General features: G+C 58.5%; 2 protein-coding genes across 11 annotated transcripts in view; both read right to left on the minus strand.

The window, feature by feature from the left end:
• Positions 1-2,133, minus strand: part of CORO2A (coronin 2A) — a 56,068-nt gene extending 53,935 nt beyond the window's left edge. For 2 of the 3 annotated variants that reach the window (XR_009215876.1, XM_058523612.1), the window contains exon 1: positions 2,024-2,133. The gene's annotated coding sequence lies outside the window, so the exon portion shown is untranslated. Of the gene's footprint in view, positions 1-1,976 lie in introns of all 3 variants that reach the window. The other variant, XM_058523613.1, reaches the window with a different exon arrangement.
• A 4,884-nt stretch (positions 2,134-7,017) lies between these two features.
• Positions 7,018-20,283, minus strand: part of TBC1D2 (TBC1 domain family member 2) — a 52,594-nt gene continuing 39,328 nt past the window's right edge. For 6 of the 8 annotated variants that reach the window (XM_058523618.1, XM_058523616.1, XM_058523620.1 and 3 more), the window contains 6 exons: positions 18,932-19,119; positions 17,410-17,886; positions 11,538-11,658; positions 9,016-9,201; positions 8,260-8,381; positions 7,018-7,579 (listed from right to left, as the gene is read on the minus strand). In XM_058523618.1, coding sequence (XP_058379601.1) covers positions 7,372-7,579; positions 8,260-8,381; positions 9,016-9,201; positions 11,538-11,658; positions 17,410-17,886; positions 18,932-19,119 — 1,302 coding nt within the window. In that variant the 3' untranslated portion in view covers positions 7,018-7,371. Of the gene's footprint in view, positions 7,580-8,259; positions 8,382-9,015; positions 9,202-11,537; positions 11,659-16,147; positions 16,823-17,409; positions 17,887-18,931; positions 19,120-20,283 lie in introns of those variants that run through there. The other 2 variants (XM_058523617.1, XM_058523619.1) reach the window with 2 other exon arrangements.

The raw sequence follows: 20,283 nt of genomic DNA on the forward strand, positions 1-20,283 counted from the left end.
AATTTTTTTTTTTTATGAGGAAGATTGGCCCTGAGCTAACATCTGTGCCCATCTTCCTCTATTTTGTATATGGGACGCCACCACAGCATGGCTTGACGAGTGGTGCGTAGGTCCACGCTCCGGATCCGAACCTGTGAACCCCGGGCCACCAAAGCGGAGCATGTGCACTTAACCACTACGCCACCGGGCCAGGCTGGCCCCACATGATAATTTTTAATAACTAGAATCTGCCATGCCCCTAAATCAGGCCCAAAAGGCTTAGACCAGTCGAGCAAGAAAACAGGGCCCTGATGATACACACGTAGATAGGATGGGAGACTTAGGTAGCACTTAAGCCTGTGTGTCGTCTCTATGCTTGAGTGAGAGCACATATACTTAGTCTGCTTTTACGAGGGGATGATAACATTCATCTGTGGTCCACTCCGAGTTCTGCGCAGCTCCACCATGGCCAGAAGGCAAGGTCGTGGTCACTCTGCTTCAACCCTAGACTCCCAGACTTGTAGTCAAAGGCAGCTCATCCCCAGCAAGTGCTCATCCAGCCTCTACTTGCATACCTCCAAGGACACAGAGCTCACCACTGCTCAGGAGGTCTCTCCCTTCTTTTGACTGTAAGAAAGCTCCTGAGTGAGGAATAGGTCATGAGGGGTACAAGGGAGACCAGAAGGCCCAGACTCAATTCTCAGAAACTAGTCCCTCAGTCAGGGCAGGCAGCAGGAGAAGACAGGCAGAGGATCTGGGGCAGGGAGGCTGGAGAGGGCTCCTCTGGCTCCTCCCCTCCCTCCAGACCCCGAAGGCAGCTGCTAACCCAAAGGTGTGCAGGAAGTGCAGGAAGCACAGGGGACACAGTCCAGTCCTGATGAAGGCCGCTCCTGAACAAGCCCCACGCTGACCACTGCTCGCTCTTGGGGCAGACACCCACCTCCCTGTCTTGCCTTTGCTCCCTTTGGCTCTGGCAGGAGAAACAGTGCCAGGCCTGGGGCTGTTTAGCTGGAGGAGGTGAGCAGATTTAAGGGACCAGATGATGGCCCAGGAGAGGAGGGGTCAGATGTTGTCTCTGTGCCCAGAGCAGGACCAGCAGATTCCAGCTCTGTTTATAGCTAGTGAGATCCCCATCACAAGGGACATGCAAGACCTTCCAGAGGGGATCTTACTGAGGGGCTGGGCCAGATGCCAGAGGTCTTCTTTACCCAGAGAGCCTGGATCCACAGTCCCTCAGACATGTGCTCTGTCTCAGACCCAACTGCACCTAGACACAGCTTTCTTGGCACTGTGGCCCCTCTGGGGTCCACACACGGATGTGAGCCAGCGCTATCACACCCGGCTGGGACACAGAGCTGGGCACCAGCACCTGACCAGGCAGAGAAGAGGAAGGGGACATCCCATACCATTCCCTAAATCCAGGTTGCCTGCATGGGTCCGGTCCAGGCAAGTCTGCGGCTGAGAGGCCCACCGCCTCCAAACCAAGGTTCCCCCAGCCCCAGACCGCGAGGCAGACTTGGCGCGCAGACTCGGACCGCCCCGCCCTGCATGCCCAGGCCGGCTCGCCAGGGACCTGGGGTGTCCCCCGCTTCCCGTTTCCCCTACTCGCCCAGCAAGTCACCCAGCTAAGACGGGGAGAGTCCCAGCACGGGTCCCGCGGGGCATCCCCCACAGGAGGCCTGTCGGGACCGGCTCGCCACACCCAGGGTGAGCGGCCCTCACTGCGGGTGGGCTGTGCAGACAGTGCCTATCCGGGCTCCGAGACGTCGGGAGCCTGGAGCTCGGGGCGGCCTCTCCCAACAGCCCGGCGAGGAAGGGGCCATCACTGCGCCCGCTATCCCGACGGGGAAACTGAGGCCTGGAGAGGAGCAGTGCTTTGTGCAAGGTCACGCGGAGGGGCTGGAAGCCAGGTGCCCCGCGCCCCGCCGGGTCTCCGCGGCGCGCCGAGCCCCAGCATCCCTCCCCGGGCGCTGCAGCCCGCCGCGCGGCGCGCCCACCTCGCGCAGGCCGGGAAGGCGCGGCCGGCGGCGCGGGGCCGCCCTACCTTGACGACGGCCGCGCAGGTGGCGGTGGCGGCGGCGGCGTCCGGCTCCGGCTCCGCGCTCCTCGCCGCCCGCCGAGTCCCCGCGCCCAGCGCCGCCGCCTCCGCGGCAGCCCGGCGGGCGGGGCCGGGGGGCGGGCCAGGGGCCCGGCACAAGCCCCGCCCGCGCGCCCCGCGAGTCCGCGGGGCCACCCCTCCTTCCCTACCCGCCCCCCCCGACCGCGCCGCTGGCCCCGGAGCTGGTCTCGGGGCGCGCACACGCGCACAGCGCCGGCGCGCACACGCCGCAGTGACCGGGGCCGGCTGCGCGGCGACCGAGCGGAGGCTGGGGACGGCCAGAGCCGCCCGCCCGCACGTCCGCCGCTCCCTCGCTGCGTGGCGTGGGGCGGGGGACTCGACCTCCCGGAGCCTCAGTTTCCCCCTGGGTGAAATGGAAACAGTAACCGTGTCTGCCTCCGAGGGCTGTTCGAGAATTAGATGGGAAGGTGTCGTTTACCGGCCCGTGTGAGCGGGCACGCAGAGCCCGCCACAGGAGGAGCGCTCGGAAACCCGGAGGGCAGAGGGATTCCGGAGGCCGCCCAGTCGGCCCCGAGGAACGGGGCGGGGCTGGCCGCCGCAGTGTGCGGAGGACTCCCTTCCTTCTCTCGGCAGCCAGGAGGGGGCGCTGCTGCCCACTCTTGGCTGTGAGGTCCTGAGCATCCTAGGCAATGCGGAGGAGATGGGGAGGCCCAGCGTTTTCACGTACCACTGGCCAACACCTCCTGAGCCAGGCAGTTTCAGGCACCTTAAATGCATTACCTCACTTCACCGTCACACAAGCCTATGAGGTTACACTAATACTTATCTGTTTTACACATAAGGAAGCTAAGGCACAGAGAGGTTAAGGACTTCACTTAAGATCACACAGCCAGTAATTCAACCCTAGGCAGTGTGGCTCTGAAGCCTGAGCTCATAGCCACTCCACCGCACTCTCTCTCTTGAGAAGTGTATTTCACTTAGCCACTAGTATTAGCCCATTTTACACATAAGAAAATTGAGACTTAGAGTGGCTTTGAACTTGGGAGCTCTTGATTATCTCCTTAGAAAGAACAGCGGGGGCCAAAGGCTGCGACTCAGTGTTCACTGTTCACTGGGCCCCTCCCCTGCCTGGAGCTGGATGGACTCCCCGCCCACCGTCCAAAGCCCAGCCCCTCGGTATGGCCCTCAAAACCTCTGCCCTGCGGCCGACCCAGGCTTCTTGGAGCTGGACTGCTCAGCAGGCCAACTGAGTGTGGCTCCGGGCATCGGCATAAAAGAGCTGGATATTTGATGTTTCAGGAAAGCACGTGGCAAAATCAGAACGTGGTGGGAGTTCCTTCTCCTTATGGTTCAATATTGCCTTTATTTTTCATTACACCTGGGGGGTGGGCTTTATAACCTTTCCAAGGCTAGGGCATCTGAATGTCTTCATTCACCTGGGGCTTGAGCGAACATCTCCGATGCATCCCGCCAGCCCCTTGCGCACTCACACCTCAGTGCCTTTGCTCACACTGTCCCCTCCACCTGGAGTTCTCTTCCACATCATCGTTTTCGCCTGTCTATAACCAACTCATCCTTCCTTCCAGGCCCAGCACCCACACCCTTCCCAGGAAGCCTTCCCAGATGCCCTGTGGATGCACCCTCCTAGCCTTGTCTCTGCATCTTTCCCCTCTGCCATGATGGTAGGTGGCTGGGACAGTTTAGGGAAGGGCTGGTTTGACAGGGACCTCTCTGGGGGCTGTAGGCATAAGGACCGAGGGGCCAGAGGAGAGGACACTGGAGGCCTCTACAATAGACACAACCTGGGGCCTTTCTGGAGATGCTGTGTGTGTGTGTGGGGGAGGGGGTCCTCATTCTCCTGCCTCTCCCCTTCCCCAACCCTGGTCCCTTTGAGGAAGGCTACCCCCAACCATCTTCCGCATTGCACACATAAGGAAACTGAGGCCAGAGTAGGGATGACCCGCCCAGAGGTCCAAGCAAGAAAACCACACAAGAGGCATGGCCCCAAAGTTGGGCCCACCTGCCAGCACCTATTGTTGGGTCTTATTGCTGACTGGGATGGGCCAGGAAACCAGCAGCTTCCTTCCCGGTGTGTCAACATGGCAGCTTTGTTTAACCTGCCGTGTGTGGGTAAATGCCTGGTACGGGAGCAGAACGTGTGTGTGTGTGTGTGTGTGTGTGTGTGTGTGTGGCAGATTCTCCACCTGCCCAACATGGAGCTTTCTGTACAACACGGCCCTGTGCCCAGTGGGGCCTGAGCTTAGAGAGAATGAGGGGACAGCAGCGCCTGGGAGTGAGGCTGAGCGTGGGGGAGCGTGGCCCTGAACACGGGCATTCTGTAGAAGTGTGCACTCCCACGCTGGGGTGGGGGAGGGCCTTCCAAAGTGCCCTCCAGGCCCGTCCTCCTCCTCTGAGGAGTCCCTCCATTCTTGGGGAGCCTGCCCCGGGAGCTTCCCTGGGTGACTCCTTTCCCCTCCCCCAGAGAACCGAGTGTGGACCTCAGCTTGCGGGGGCGCGTGTCTGGGAGAGGGATGCTTTGAGCTAGAGGTCCCATCCCCTGGGGTAGGAGGGTGGGGCTGTGAGGGATCAGATCCTCCCGGGGGATGGGGCGACAGCTGTGGTGCAGGGCCAGGAACCTGACACCAGGGGTGGGCCCCAATGCCCCTCAGGAAGAGGGGAAGGCTGGGCAGGCTCCGTGGGAGCAGCAGCAGCCACCCGCCTCCCCGTGGTTGACCCCACCCCCACCCCCTGTCCCTGCCCCAGCCTCGCGCTCAGGCGGGTGGTTCTTCCTCCCATCTCCCTCTGCCTGGAGCTCTCCCCACAGGCCCTGCGCCACTCAGGAGGCCACGGGCCAGGCCCGCCCTTTGCCCTGGGTCCCTGGGGGAGGTGTTGAAGACAAGGTGAGCTGGGAGGGGCCCGCCCTGGTTTTGCAGTCAGGGCCTCTGGGCTTGAGCGTGGCTTCACCTCACAGCGATTGTGTAACTGGGCAACCTTGCTAACCTCCCTAGGCCTGCTCCTCACCTGTCAGCTGAGCTCGGCCCGGGTGAGAGGTGCCGAGGACAGGCAGCTCTCAATCCTGGCTCCGGCTCCAGCACCCGGTTTCAGGCTCTGAGCGGGCCCAGCACGAGTATATACATATATTTTTTTGAGGAACATCAGCCCTGAGCTAACATCCGATGCCAATCCTCCTCTTTTTGCTGAGGAATTGTGGCCCTGGGCTAGCATCTGTGCCCATCTTCCTCTACTTTATATGGGACGCCGCCACAGCATGGCTTGATAAGCAGTGAGTAGGTCCATGCCTGGGATCCAAACCTGCAAACCCCGGGCCACCAGAGCAGAGCACCCGAACTCAACCGCTACGCCACTGGGCCGGCCCCCCAGCGGGAATATTTTTAAAAAGCTCCTCAGGTGCTCCTATGGTGCAGCCAGGTGGGAACCAGGTTACACAGCGCTGGATGACCTGCAGAGCACCGCCCCCCAGTGGGCAGGGGGAGGGTGCAGGCTCCCAGCTCTGGGCAGAGCTTCTCCTCTGCGGGGTGGGGGATGGGGGGACGGTGGAGGAGAGGAGAAGAAAAGCCGGGAGGGAAGATGAGGGAAGGAGGAAGCAGAAGGAAGAGGTGGGAGGAGTAGGGAGGGAAGACGGAGGAGGGTGCCATTTACCTGGCAGCCTCCGTCTGATCTGGGGTTGTTTTCTTTTTGGCTGAGGAGAAAATCTGAATTTCAAGGCTGGAGTCTGAGGCACCAACTGGGCCAGTCTGGCCTGGAGCCTTGGGCCTTTCTAGGCCTCAGGGCCCCTGGTGACGTTTTCTTCATAGAAAGGCCGCTCGCTGCCCTTGGCTGCACTTCCTCTGTGCCAGTCCCAGGCTCAGCACGGGTGTGGTCTCCTTTAACCTCCTGGGAGCTGCAGGAGGCTGGACCCCTTGTCTCCTCGCTGATGGCCCTTAGGGCTCCAGCACCCAGCCTGCTGGGGTGCCGCCAGGACCCCCCCCCAGACCACATCACACTTCACAGATACTGTCTGGTGGTGGAAGCACCTCAGCAGATGACACAAATTTAGCAGAAACAAGAAAGACCGTCAAGCCCCAGAAGCCCGGGGTCCCTGGGCCGGCCAGCAGCCAGTGTGAATGTGGGAGTAAGGGCCCCTGAGCGCCCCTCCCCAGGGCTGTGTAGTGGGTGCAGTGTGGGGGCACTGGGTGCCTGGTGTGCCGGCCCCTCAAGTTCAGTCGTCGGTGATGGAGGGCCTGTCTCTGGTCCCGTGATGGGCGTGGCCTCCCCCCTGCCCTGGACAGGAGCCTCAGATCAGAGCTAGAGGTTTCCATGTGAGAATCCCACCCCCACTCCACAGTGAACATTTCTGAGCTCAAGGTTGTACCGGCACAGTCACGGGTTTTGCTGAGAATGGGCTGCCAAAACCACTCGTGCAGCCTTGACTTCCCTGCCTCGAGGGGGATGGGAGGCCTTTGTCCGCTGAGGAAGGGCCTGGAAGAGCCCAGAACTGAAAACAAGTTCCTGCACAGTGGGTTCTACAGGAGCCAGCCCCGAATCGGCACAGGCCACCTTTCCCCCACCCTCCAACCACCCATTTTTCAGAGAAGAGGTGATGCTCCTTGCCCCAGCCTGCGAAGTTGGCGGTGGGAGGTCAGAAGCTGAGCGCCTGACCAGGGGCTCTCTGCCCAACCCCCACACCAAGGTCCTCTTGTGGGCAGGGGTTCCCCCTGGGGACCCCCCACAATGGGCTGTGAGCAGAGAGGAGAGCACAGGTGCAAGGCTCAGGAGACAGGCCTTGGTAGGCCCGACCAGCCTCGGGGAGGCTCTGTCGCCCAGAAAGACAGAAGCCCAAATGCACAGGGCGCCAGCTCCTCGGGAACCAGGAGGGCGAGCGGTCCTGCAGAGGTGCCCACAGAAACAGCGGCCAGAGATGTCCAGCTGGGAAGGCCCGAGAGGCGGGACACCCCGGAACACGTGGCTACTGAGAAGCGTTAACTTCCAAAGCTTTTGAAATATTTCCAATATTTACATGGCTTTACACAGATAAAACTCAGAGAGCATTCAAGGTTAACCTATAAAGCCAGCACTCTTGCTGTCTGGGTGCTGAAGTGCTCTGAGGAGGAAGTGAGAAAGGGGAGGCATCCTGGGTGTGCCTCCTGAGGAAACCCAACCGACGGCTTCACAGCAGACAACGTGCCAAGGGGACACTGAGGCCCAGAGACGGGAAGGGACTTGCCCCGCGTCCCCTGGTGACGGGGCTCAGGGGGCTGGACCTCTGCTCCGCGGCTGTCCTCCTGGGGCCTGCCAGTCCAGGGTGAAAGGGCTCGGGGCAGGGCAGGGCCAGGTCAGGCGTCCCCGTCCGCCTCGTCCTCGCTGGTGCAGCCCTCGGGCACCAGGGGGCGCTGGGACGCCCGGGTCTCCAGGTACTCCGCCTTCAGGCGCTCCAGCTCCCGCAGCTCCGCCTCCAGCCGCTCCCGGTGGGCGGCCCGCAGCTGCCGCAGCTGCTTCATGGGAAACGGGTTCATGTCGTTGAAGGCGATGCTCATCAGCTTCCTGCGGGAGCGCACAGTCAGTCCGCGGCACAGGGCCCACGAGGGCCCGTCCCCCGGGGCCTTCCCAGGCACCCGCATTCATTCCACCCCTGTGGCTGAGGCCCGGGCCCCTGCCCTCAGGCAGCTCACCTTCTGGAGCGGAAACAGTGAAGAAGAAGACAGTTTCCACCCAAAGTGAGTGATATGAACTGAAGGAGGAGGAAGCTTAGGGCTATGGGAGCTCTAAACCACTAAAGCAAGACTGTCAGGGAAGGCTTCCTGGAGGTGACACATGTGCTGAGTGTTGAAGAATGAGTAGAAGTTGGCCAGGCAAAGATGGTGGAGATGGAGGTGGTAAGGAGGCATTCTAAGTAGAAGAACCTGCAAGGCCAAAAGCCCAGGGGTGGGTATTGTCCTAGGAACTCAAATAATTCTGTTTGGCAGGATCACAGGGCATGGGTGCTGGGGCAGGAAAAAGTGGGCAAGAAATGAAACTGCATGGAGGCCTCGAATGCCGTGTTAAGGGGCAGACAGATGACCACTGAGGCAGCGGAATGTCCCTAAAGATTTCTCAGCTGTACTGGAGGATCAGTATCACTAACGAACCTACACTTGGCAAACCTCAGCCTCCCCTCTGCTCTGTGTCCTGGGGGGACATGTGTGGGTGGTGGGGGTGGTGGAGGGGGCAGGGTGGGCTCTCACTGGCTGTTGCAAATGGTCTTGGTGAAGAAGTGCAGGTACTGGTAGATCTCCAGGGCATCCTGCAGCCGCAGGATCTCCTCCTCATTGTACTTGAAAATGGCCAGGGCGTAGCGGAACACCACCTGGGGGCAGAGACGGGCTCTCAGACGGGTCCTGGGGGCCAAGGCAGGTAATCCCCAGAGGGAGAGAACCCACAGGCCCAGGCAGCATGGGAGTCCCCACACAGGCTGCAGAGGTTGAAGGCTTGGAGGCAAAATGTGTGTGGGCAGGCCGGGGTAGGGGGAGACTGGGAACCCCAAGGGGAGCGCAGTTTGCAATCTGGGGGTTGAGGGTGCTTTGGAAACTGTGCGGTGCAGTACGTTATCAACCACCACGGGGACACTGGGGCAGAGGGCGCGAGCAAGGCAAGAGGCAGAGCTGGGAGCAGACCCAAGCGCCAGCCTCCCAACCCGGGGCTCAGTCCAAACAGGAGGAAGAGCGGGAGGGGCCCAGGTGACTGGAGAGGCAGCGAACACAGCAGGGATGTGCCTCCGGGGTCACGCTCGTGCCTCCTCTCCGGGAAAGGAATCCCCCAACCTTAGGATGCATCCTGGAGGCAGAAGCACTGCTTCCCTCACGTGGGCAAAGCACTGTAGTTATAAAGCCTTGCTCCCACGAGACGTGCTCCCATTCTCCACGGGCAGAATCCAGACCCAGGGGAACAAAGGGAATGGCCGGGACCCTCCTGCGCCCCCCCCCCCCCCGGCAGCGCCCTACCTTGGTGCCCTCATACAGGAAGGCGTCCCAGACCTGGAGGAGGATGTTGCTGATGAGACTGTCTGCGAAGACCACGAGGAACCAGTTGAAGGTGACGAAGGAGAGGTCCACGCGGTGCTGCCCCAGGTGGGCCATCAGCCTGGGCAGCTTCTCCGAGAGGAGGTCCTGGAGCACCCGCTGGTCCACCTGGCCGCCGCGAGAGGGCCCGTCAGCTGCCGCCCCAGGGAAGGGGCTGCCTCCCTCCCTGCCCGCCCCTTTGCACCCAGCCGGTCCACACACCATCGCGGAGCCCGCAGAGCAGGTCCCGCCCTGCCTGGGGGCGCGGAGCGCCCGGAGGAGCTAGCGCCCAGCCTGGCCGGGAGAAGGTACAGCGGCCATCACTCTCCTGCTCCCGGGCTGGAGCACCGGGCTCTGACGCGGAGGTCTCTGTGGGCTGTTAAAGCCTGGGCCAGCGCAGCTCGGGCGTGTATCGGCTGACACCACGGCCGCTTCTCTGTACCCATTTTGGACCTGGCACACGACACTCAGACCCTCAGTGTGTCCGTCTGGGGCGAGGTCCTGGGGGCCCGTGTCAGGAGCCACACTGTCCTGCCACACCGGACATCGAGGAACCCTCCTAAAGGGGGTGCTGCTGGGCCATGTTGCCGATGCCCTCTCGGTGTGGTCACTGTCACGCCTCCCTCCTTGTTTCTCTTGACTCGGTTAATTACCCGCAGCACTGGTGCCTCCCCTGGCTCCAAGACACGTTCTGTGTCGTCTGCCTCCCACCTCTGTGACGAGCCCACGTCAGCCTCCTGTTGTCTTCCGTTCCCAGGACTGCTGTTTCTCAGCTCTCTCCCTCTGTCTAAGTCCCTTCCGGGCTTTAGCCTCCACTGTGTCAAACACCCCCCCTTCCTTCCTTCCTCTCCCAGAACCCTAGGTCCACTGCGGAAGCCAAGTGTCCAGCTCAAAACCTGGGTCATTCACTCAATCTAAGACACCACTGAACCTCCAGAAGGCTTTACGAATGAACTGGTCCGATGTCTGAGATTTACAGTGAGACCATCAAAGCGGAGGGGTGGGTGGGGGTCTGAAGGAAACAGTACTGGCCTCCCGGTGTTGGTAATTACTGAAACTAGGTGACAGATATGTGGAGGTCCATTACGTGATTTTCTCTGTTCTTCTGCACATTTGAAACTTTTTATACTAAAAAAAAGAAACCACCACCACACATTGCTTATACAACACACCTCAATTTCAGAGATGTTAAAACCTGAAGATAAAATATGGAACATTTCCCAGCCTGCCCTGTGAGTAGAGGGAACATGTGAACAGTTCTGACCACCAGGTGGGAGCAGAAATTGCTGGGTGGGGAAAGCTGTTTGAAAGGGAGCCAGCTCCTGCCTTTCACCCTCTGCTTCTTCCAGCCTGGACCGGGGCCACAGTGCTGGAGGTGCTGCAGCCATCTTGTGACCACGAGGTGATGAGCAGGAGGATGAAAGCCGCATGCCAGGGACAGCAGAGCAGAGAGCTGGAAGGAGCCTGCAGCTTTCTCAGTATCTGAGAAAAATAATCCCCCATTTGAGCCTCTGTTAGGTTGGCCTCCCTTCCATGCAGCAAAGACAACCCTTACCTGAGTCACCACCTCCTTCCTGATGACTCCTCAGTCCAGCCCTGACCTCTGTCCCACACCTGAACACCGACTGTCTCCTGACTTCCCCACCCGGTGGGCGTCCCAGAAGGCGGAATCAGCACTGGGCGATCACAGTAGGAATGAACAGGACGGGGGCAGGTAATGGCTTGGTAGGTTTGGGGTGGGAAGTGAGAAGGTTCCCTCGGGGTGGCCCCTCTCTGTAAAGTAGGAAGAACAGGACAAGGCAGGAGGAGGCAGGAGGGGGAGAGGCTGGAGGCGGGAGGTTTGAAATGGTTTTGCATTTACACCTCTCAACAAGCCCAGGAGGTAGCTGTTACTCCCATTCAAAGGCGGGCAGGCCTGGCGTCCAGAGAGGTGACGTCACTTGCCAAGGCCACACAGCTGGTTGCTGGCGGTCGGCTGTGAACCAGCTCCGCCCGGCTCAGGGCTGGCCTGTGCTCAGAGGGCAGTCGAGGAGGTACGGAGATGATGCAGGCAGCCTGCTTCTCAGTAGGAACGAGGAGCGTGTGTGAAGAGTCACCACGTCCCATCCTCCCAGTCCCACCTTCCACCCTACCTGACCTCCGTTCTGGAACTCCCGACTGGCAACAGGAAGTCACACTGCAGTTTCCCTGCCCCCCACGCCCCCCAGGAAATCAACTGTTTCTAACGAGGAACGTCACGTCACGGCGGAATAACAGCAGTCTATCCCGGGGCAGGGCCCCAACAGTTCTAAGGGCAGCGGCTCACTGGAACTTCCCAGCCGTCCCGGACAGGGGTTACTGGCCCACTGTACAGGGGGAGAAATGGAGGCCTGAGGGGTTCCTGACTTTTCCGAGACTCACCAGTGAGTAGGAACAACTCAGGGGGACCGGCCCTCACGGCCCCCAGCCTCCTGCCTGCGGCTCACCTGGGACGACGTCAGCGTCTTGCTGTAGTAATCAGCCGGCATGATGGACTCCACGATGGCCACCAGGCACCAGAAGGCACTCTCCTCCTCATCCAGGACCAGCAGAGCGATGGCCGCCAGCCTGGAGTGGGAGGGAAGGAGGCGGGGAGTGACCCACAGAAGTCACAGCCAGGTAGCCAGGGAGCCACCTCGGGGATGTCCTGCCCAGCCCCACTCCCCAACCTGGCTGGAGTTCCTGGCGCCCAGGATGAGACAAATGTGCTTTTGAAGAGGGCCACCTAGGGGATTTCCAGAGCAACGAGTCATCTTAGAGCAGGGGCTCTGGAGCCCTGTTGCCTGGGTGTGAGCCCTGGTCCTGTCGCTTCCTTGCTGGGTGACCTTAGGCAAGTCACTGAACCTTTCTGAGCCTCAGCCTCCTCACAGTAATCACAGGACCGTTAGGAGGATGAACAGAGGAAACACACGTTAAATGCCCAGCCCCGTGCTTGACCCACAGTGAGCGCTTTATAGCGTCAGCCCTCCTCACCTTACTGTCCACGTGCTTGGAGGCCGTGGCCAGGGCTAACATTTCTGAGCTCACTTTCCTCACCCGCAGAGGGGGAGTGACAGTGTCTCCCCCGGGGCTATGAGGCGTCTGAGGGAGCAGACACACACACCGTGCTTGCTCCCCGTCTGGCACATGCCAGGCACTCAGTCCACAGAGTTCTTTTCCTCCTTTGCTTCCCCTCTCCCCAGGGCTATCACGAGGCTCCAGTGAGATCATGGATAAGAAACAACATCCCCAGGCCCGGTGCTGAGCAGGGATGTCGGCCTGGAAGAAGTGCTGTTTCCTCCACTTCTCCCATCTTCCCTGGCAGGCCTCATCCAGGGCCGAGCCAAGAACACATTTCCCAAAACGCACTGGTCTCTCGAGATGCCAGGTGAACACGAGGTCCCTGTTCAGAGAGGTCTGGGGAATGCTGTATCCTCTGCCCCTGGGGGACACCCTTAGGGGGACGCCGCGGTCAGCGCTGGGAAGCCTCACACTCTGGAGAGACTTCAAGAGCACATTGCGTTGTCCAGAAATTTATGCTCTCTGGGCTCTGACTAGATTGGATTTGCAACCTCCAGCCTCTTCTGAGGGTCACGCTTTTTTTTAGAAACAGGGTCAATTCTCTCAAAAGAAAAAAGAAATCCCTTTTCTCTCTCCAGTAGATTGGGAAGGAATTTCTCTCCATTTTGGCTAAAATATTTGTACAAACCCTCCTGAGTCTGGGCTGAGTGGATGCAGAACAGTGCGGTCTCCTGGAAATGGGGTGAGGTGGGGGGCCTTCAGAGGTCCTCTAGTTCAGGGATAGTGAATGTGACACGCTGGCCACCACTCTCGTTGTCTGTGCCCAGGGCAGACAGAACTAACTGATCATGGCACTCTTTCCCACTGATCCTGAAGGCTGCCTCAGAAACTCTCACAAGACAAGGCTCCAGGCAGCTGCTTCCTACTGGTCACCCCTGGTCATTACAGAGATGGGAAAACGAGGGCCTGGAAAGCAAAAGTGACGTTCAAGGTCCCCCGTCATTGGTGGCAGAGTGGTGTCCTCACCCCGTCCACTGGAGCCCCAGGAAGCGCTCAGTCCTGGAGCGGCTGTCGGCATCGGCCGGGATCTCTGCACACAGGAAAGGTCAGCGATTTGTGTGTGAGCCTCTTGGTGATGTTCAGTGATTTTTACTTTTTGTTGTTGTTTTAATTTTTGGACTCAATCCTGAACCAGAAGGATAGAGCTTTTGTGTCAAAAGGGAGGTTTAATCCTGCTGAGAAGATTCCACCCATGGAAGGCCCTACTCATGGTCTGGGACCTTCAGGAGTGGGCACCACTGTTTCTGAAAGTCCCAATAATGCCACCGGGGACGAGGTGCAACTGAGCTCTGAATCCAGGCGTGCTCTCAGTATGCCTGGTGGGCACTCAGGCCCCGCCTCCTCGGGGGAGCCCGAGGGACCTTGTTTCCAAATCATATTGCTCTCAGCCGCCCAAAGACTGGTCCCCTTGAGGATGCCCAGGCCACGGGTTCTCATCTCCAGCAACAGGAAGGTTCGCTGGCCTGGCCTCTGTGTTGGGGCTTAGCTCCTGAGGGACAGATCTGGGAAGCTGCTTACCCTCGGCCAGCCTGTTTCCCACCCTGGACGTGCACCGGCTGCCCCTCCCTGACTCCTGGCAGGTCTCCCTTCCTCTCTACGGGCCTCTCCTGTTGGCGTCTGGAAATTTTTGAGGGCTAGTGAAGATTTTAGATGTGTATTCCTCATGGCTTGTTCACTCTTGTGTGTCTTGATGCTACAGAAATAATAGCACAAGCACAAGAATATCCGTGGCAGCATTCTCATAAGAACCAAAAAGAGGAGCCAGCCCGGTGGCGCAGTGGTTAAGCGCACGCGCTCTGCTTCAGCGGCCTGGGGTTCGCAGGTTCGGATCCCAGGTGCGCACCGATGCACCGCTTGTCGAGCCATGCTGTGGCGGCGTCCCATATAAAGTAAAGGAAGATGGGCATGGAAGTTAGCCCAGGGCCAATCTACCTCAGCAAAAAAGGGAGGACTGGCATTGGATGTCAGCTCAGGGCTGATCTTCCTCACAAAAAAGAAAATTAAAAAAAAAGAAACCAAAAAGAAAAATTAAATACTTTATGGTGCATTTAGACAATGAAAACTGAGCCTCCATTAAAAAGAATACACCCAAGAGAAAGGAAAACACACATCCACACAAAGGCTTGCCCAGGAATGTTCATGCGTTATTCCTAACAGCCAAAGGTGGAAACACCCCAAATGCCCATCAACTGGAGAGTGGGTAATCAAAATATGGTCCCTCCATGCAATGGATGCTGCTCAGTAATCAAAGAAACAAAATACATGCTATGACATGGATGAACCTCAAAAACATGACGTGAGCGAAAGAAGCTCAATGCAAAAGACCACATATTGCATGCTGCACTCATACGAAGCGTCCACACGGGGCGCATTCACGGAGACAGAAGGTAGCGCGGTGGCTGCCCAGGGCTGGGGTGGGACTGGACAGTGACCGCACGGGGGCACGAGGTTTCCTGTAGGGGTGACGGAAATGTCCTACAATCGGAACGTGGTGACGGCTGTGCGACTCTGTGAATTTACTACAGATCATTGAGTTGTACATGTAAAATGAGTGAAAAAGGGAAAAACAGGTCAGTGATGAGCGGCTGCTGGGCCCCACCAGGGCGCACCAACTGCTCAGGGCTGCAGCCAGACGCCAGCCCAGGGCGTTCAGGCCCAAAGTGGGTCTGCAGAGGAGGCAGCGTGGGGGGGAGGAAAGAAAAAGCTTTTAAAGCACTCCACCTATATTTTAAGGGGAAATGGCTTTAAAAGGTTTGCTCTAAATTCACACTAAATCGTTACCATAATATCAGTCACCCTCTGAACAGGCTGGATCTGTGGCTTAGAAGCAGGTTCTATCCTTGAGGCACCACACACGCAGTTCTAATGGCCGCCACTAGACGGCAGCACTCAGACAACCGACAGGGGCCTGCAGGCTGGGGTTTAAGGGCCTTTGAAAGAACGCAATGCACTTTTCACATTTAAACAGGCTCTATTACAAATAACTTTCTATTTAAAGCAATAGCATGAATATCTGCCTAAATACCAATTATCGGTAAAAACAGCATTCAGAGAAAGAGGTAAAGAAATACCCTCTGAGCATCTTCCCCCTCTCAGCCTCAGCTGTTCCTCTCAGCCTCAGCTGTTCCTATCTACCCCTCGGCAGCCTTTGTGCTGCCTCTTTCCTTCTATGAGGCCTATCTCAAGACTCCCTCCTGCTGTAGGATTTTCCCCTGCCCCTTCAGCACAGATTAGACTAGAAAGCCCGTATGTGGCTAACCCCATGCCTCCTCTCAAAAAGTTACATCTGATCAGGAAAAAGGTTTCTGGGTGCCCTCAGCACATTCTGCCACAGGTTCCATTCCGAGTGAGGGCAGAGGGAGGAAGGCCCGGGTTTTGGGGCCGGAGACCAGGGTCAAGTCTTTCACGCATGGTGAGGCGTCGGGCAGGTTCCTTAGCTTCTCAGACCCTCTCTTGTCTCCTCTGGACAATGGGGCCCTCAAATCTGCCCCACAGGGTTTCCTGAGGATTAGAGGATGTCGTATGCAAAGCCCCTGGCAGCTAAGAGGCCCTTAGTCTTAGTTCCTACCTGACCTTTGCATGAAATGCAAAAATTATTATTTTCATACTAATCTCATAGCTTCCAGTACCCTGCAAAGCTATTCTTTTTTTTTTTTTTTGGTGAGGAAGATCAGCCCTGTGCTAACATCTGCCAATCCTCCTCTTTTTGCTGAGGAAGACTGGCCCTGGGCTAACATCCGTGCCCATCTTCCTCCACTTTTATATGGGACGCCGCCGCAGCATGGCTTGACAAGCAGTGCGTCAGTGCGCACCTGGGATCTGAACCCCGGGCCACCACAGCGGAGTGCGCGCACTTAACCGCTACGCCACCAGGCTGGCCCCTGCAAAGCTATTCTTAAAGAGGCTTTGCAAGTTTTGTCCCTTCTGGATTTAACCATGTTCAAACAGATGAGAAGTGCACAAGCTTTTGCTTAGCTGTTGCATAAATGAATGAATGAATGAATGAATTTCTACAGACATCCCCTGTAGCAGACGTCTAGAGCAGCATGAAATCTGAACATGTTTTCCCAGGAGGCTTAGACTGAGGCATTATTGTTGGGGTTTCACTTGGAATTCCCAGTAATTGTACATGTATATGCTCAATTTCACCCAATTTAGGCTGGAAATAAAGTATCAAAAATATCTACCCTTGAGAACCATTCAGATTTGAGTAGGGACACTCTGAAGGTTTATTCTGTGTTAAATAAATGTCACACACCGCCTATTCTGAAAAAAGAGCAGAATGGCTTATGTAAATTTTGCTTGAGTATGTATATGTTTAAATTAAATTGAAACAAATCTTGCTTTGGGAAACAGTTGAGATCATGCAACCTCTATCGAGATACCTGGTGGCATTCCTGAGAGTCCCCCATAGTCCTGGACAGGGCAGCCTGACCAGGTCACTCCCTGCCCCCATCCCCGATCCCTCATCTGCCGCTGTTGGACCAGAAGTAGAAATTGATCCAGGCTGGGCCAACGAGATTCCTTCCTTCAGGAATTTGGGCCTGGGACACGAGGGTACCAACACGCGGGAAGACTCGCTGAAGGGCTCTGGACTCGGGCTGAGGTCTCCATGCTGACAGCCCTGAAGGGCCCTAAGTGTCCAGGGAATGATGGACAGAAAGGCTGGTCTCTGAGAGAAGGAAGCAGACGCAGAGTGAGAGAGGCAGAGAACACGCCCCACAGAGGGCTGCAGAGCAGTACTGTGGTGCTGCACAATCTCAGGGGACAGCATGCCCAGGAAACACGGCATGAATGGCGCCCTCTGGGGTTGTGCCATGCTGCAGCCCTGTTGGAGAGAGCAGTGGCCCTGGCTCCCAGTGACATCTCGTCCTAGCTCTATGTCCTTTTCCTGGCTTTTGTGAGCTTCCCCTGTGACATTTACAAATTCTCTTTTCCTTGGGCTCCTCTGAGTGGGTTTTACTGAAGCAGCTGATCCCTGACCCAGACAGTCCTAGGATGTATGAGCTGGGCTGCGCACGACACAACTTTCTGTGTGAGTGACACTTCCCTGAGCACAGATCGAAGGAGAGGGCACGGGCCCAGGCGCCCTGAGCGCCGGCCATCTCTGTCTTGAACACATCCTCTCACCTGCCTGTCCCCATCTGTACGGTGGGGACCAGGCCTCCTGGGCTCACCTCTCTGGGTTCTTGGGAGGTCCAAAGAGACAGAGGGGTGCTCTGAAAGGTAAAGGCTGCGGCCTGGGGCTACGGTGCTCACCTGTTCAGGCCCTGGCAGTAGCCGATGGAGGGGTTCTGCCAAGAGAAGGCCAGCAGCACCCGGCGGAGCTTCTCGGGGAAGGTGGAGGTGGGGCAGGTGAAATGCTTGTTGTTGGGGAAGGTCCGGTTCAGGTCCAGCTCGATCTGGCGGGCGGCAGGGTGCTCGCGGGCCTGGCCCCAGCTCAGCAGTTCCTGGTAGCGGCCGGGGGCCTGCAGGTGCTGGACGCGGAGGTGCACTAGCCACCTCCAGACCCGCGGCCGGTGCTCGCGGGGCACGCCCTCCCGCAGCAGCTGCTTGAGCTCGGCCGAGGGCGCCAGCTCGCCCAGGGCGGCCCAGCGCTCCCGCAGCGGCCGCTCCACGGCCTCGTGGGCCAGCAGGTGGTGGGAGCGCACCTCCAGCGCCTGGATCTTGGCCAGCAGCTTCAGGTCTTCCACCTCGTAGTTGGGCACCGTCAGGAAGCCATACTCGTCATACTCACTGCCAGCAAAAGCCCGTGTCAGCAACACCTCGTGGCGCCCTTCCCCAGATATGGGGCAGCAGGGAGAGGGGGGACCCTGGGCAAGTTCCTGCCTTGCCTTCCCTGTGAGTTAGCCATGCAGCCCTGGGCCAGTCACTTCAGTTCCCCAAACCTCAGTTTGCTCATCTGTACAACGGGTACAGGAACTCCTGCTCTGCCTCATGAAGACCCAGTGAGACCCCTGATGTAAACTGCTGGGGGCTCGACAGTGCCTGCTACATGGTGAGTGCTGAAGAGATATGCACTCCTTCATTCTGTGCAAATATAAAGGACCCTCTCACTACTTCATGCAGCCTCAGCCCCCAGGAGTCCCGCACTGCCAACACAGACCCCCACTTCCACAGCCAGTAAGCTCGAGGATGGATGGGGAACAGACAGCACCAATGACCAGCAGAGGTGGGACAGCTGGGGACACATTCCAGATGGCCTTCCATTTATTTGCCCCTACCGTGTGCTCTGCATGTGCTACCTCATTTAATCCCACTGATCCTGCAAAGGGATCTTAGCCCACATCTTACGGAGGCTGAATATGAGGCTCAGAAAGGTTAGGTGACGGGTCCAAGGTCACACAGTGAGAAAGTCAGGTCTGGCTCCAAAGCTTGGGCTCCTGCCACTGGGCCACCCAACCTCCAGAGGCTTTGACCCCAGCCACAGCCCCTTCTGTTATACTTTACTGCCCATGTCCGCTGTGCTTGCAAGGGCTTGTCTCCCCCTCTCCCCTCTCTGACAAACACCTCTGGGAGGCAGCCTGGGGAAGTAGAGAAAACAGAGCTCTAGAGGCTGATGCACTAACGTGCTGTGTGCCCTTGGGCAAGGGGCTGCCTCCTCTGAGCCTGCACCACCGCGGCTGTAAAATGAGGCTCACCCCAACCACGTGCTCATGCATCTGAAGATACGAGGAGGTAAGGGGTGTGCAGTGCTCGCACACGGTCAGCAGGAACCAGCAGCAGGGCAGCTGGGGACCCCAGGTCATGCACACCCAGCCTGGGGGGCCGCTGGGCTTACCCGATGGGGCTCAGCACGACGCTGTCCGCCGAGGCCTCGCTGGCTTCCCACTGCAGCGCCTCCTGGCTGAGCTGCCTCAGCAGCTTCGCGCACTCGCTCGCCTCGTCCCCCACGGCCTCCTGCAGCCTCCGCAGCCCCGCCAGGTACTTGCTTTCCACCTGGCAGTTCCTGGCTTGGAGGTAGGCACACTGGGGCGGGGTGGGGAGGTGCTGGTCAGGCCACCTGGTTGGGCTTGGCTGCCCCCAAGGCCTGAGGCCTGGACAGCTTTAGGCAGCACAGCCCTTCTTCCAGCTCTCATCTCCCATCCCCTCCCCGCCCCACCCTTCATATAAGAGAAGGAGATGGGCCCCGAACCCAAGTGTTTACCGCAAGGCAGAAAGGGCTCCAGGCAAGAGAGGCCCAGGCCCAGAGCTGGAGTGGGATTCAGAAGAAAGAGCAGAGAGGTGGGCAGGGGCAGCACAGGCTCTTGCATGGCCTGCAGTCCCATCCAGGTTCAGCCACTGCAGGCTGGGTGACCTATGGCCAAGTTACTTAACCTCTCTGTGCCTAAGCTTCTTCGTCCAAACAGTGGAGATTAATATAGAGTCTGCCTCAGGATTCTGGCGAAGGTCAGACAAGCTGATGTGCGTAACGCCCTTCCCAGGGCGCTAGCCCCAGAACAAGCTCTCTGTAGGTGGTATTACTGAGCAGTGTCCAGGGGAGTGACATGCAGCTCTGGACACTGTGCTTGTGCTCTCTGCTGCCACCAGGTGGGCTCTTTCACTTCCTCCAACACACCACCTCTCTCCCACCTCACGGACACACACTCACACTCCCGTCTGCCTGCCCCTCCCCCTGCCTTGAACTTTTGTGTTTCTATTTAGACAAGCTGGGCAATGCTGGGCAAGGCAGGCAACCTCCCTGGGCCCTGTTTTCCTTCTCTGTAAGATGGGACAGTAAAAATCTGCCTCGTCACACTGCCATGACCTCTGGGCCAGCCTGGCTCTGTCTCACCCTGGGGTGGCAGAGGGGGAGCCTCCTGGCCAAGGTGCCACTCTGCTGCACCCCTGCCCGGTCACCGTCAACAAGCCACCCGGCGAGCCTGTTCTCCCCCCGTTCCACCTGGCTCCCACCTCCTCGTCCCTCCACCGCCGGGCCGCTTCCTGAGTCCCCTCACCAACACCCTCCTCCGGGATTTCTGCTACAGACTCCCAAGTCTCCCTGCTTCCAGGCCTGCCTCCTTGAGTCTACCCTCCACCGAGCAGCCACCGCAGTTTTCTCAAAACTTCAGTCTGACTGAGGGCCTCCCACTCAAAACCCTTCAACAACCCCGTTTCCTCCAGAGTTCCTCCAAACTCCTCACCCTCAGCCTC

The sequence above is a fragment of the Diceros bicornis genome, chromosome 28, assembly GCF_020826845.1.
Source record: "Diceros bicornis minor isolate mBicDic1 chromosome 28, mDicBic1.mat.cur, whole genome shotgun sequence".
In the NCBI taxonomy this organism is placed as follows: Eukaryota; Metazoa; Chordata; class Mammalia; order Perissodactyla; family Rhinocerotidae; genus Diceros; species Diceros bicornis.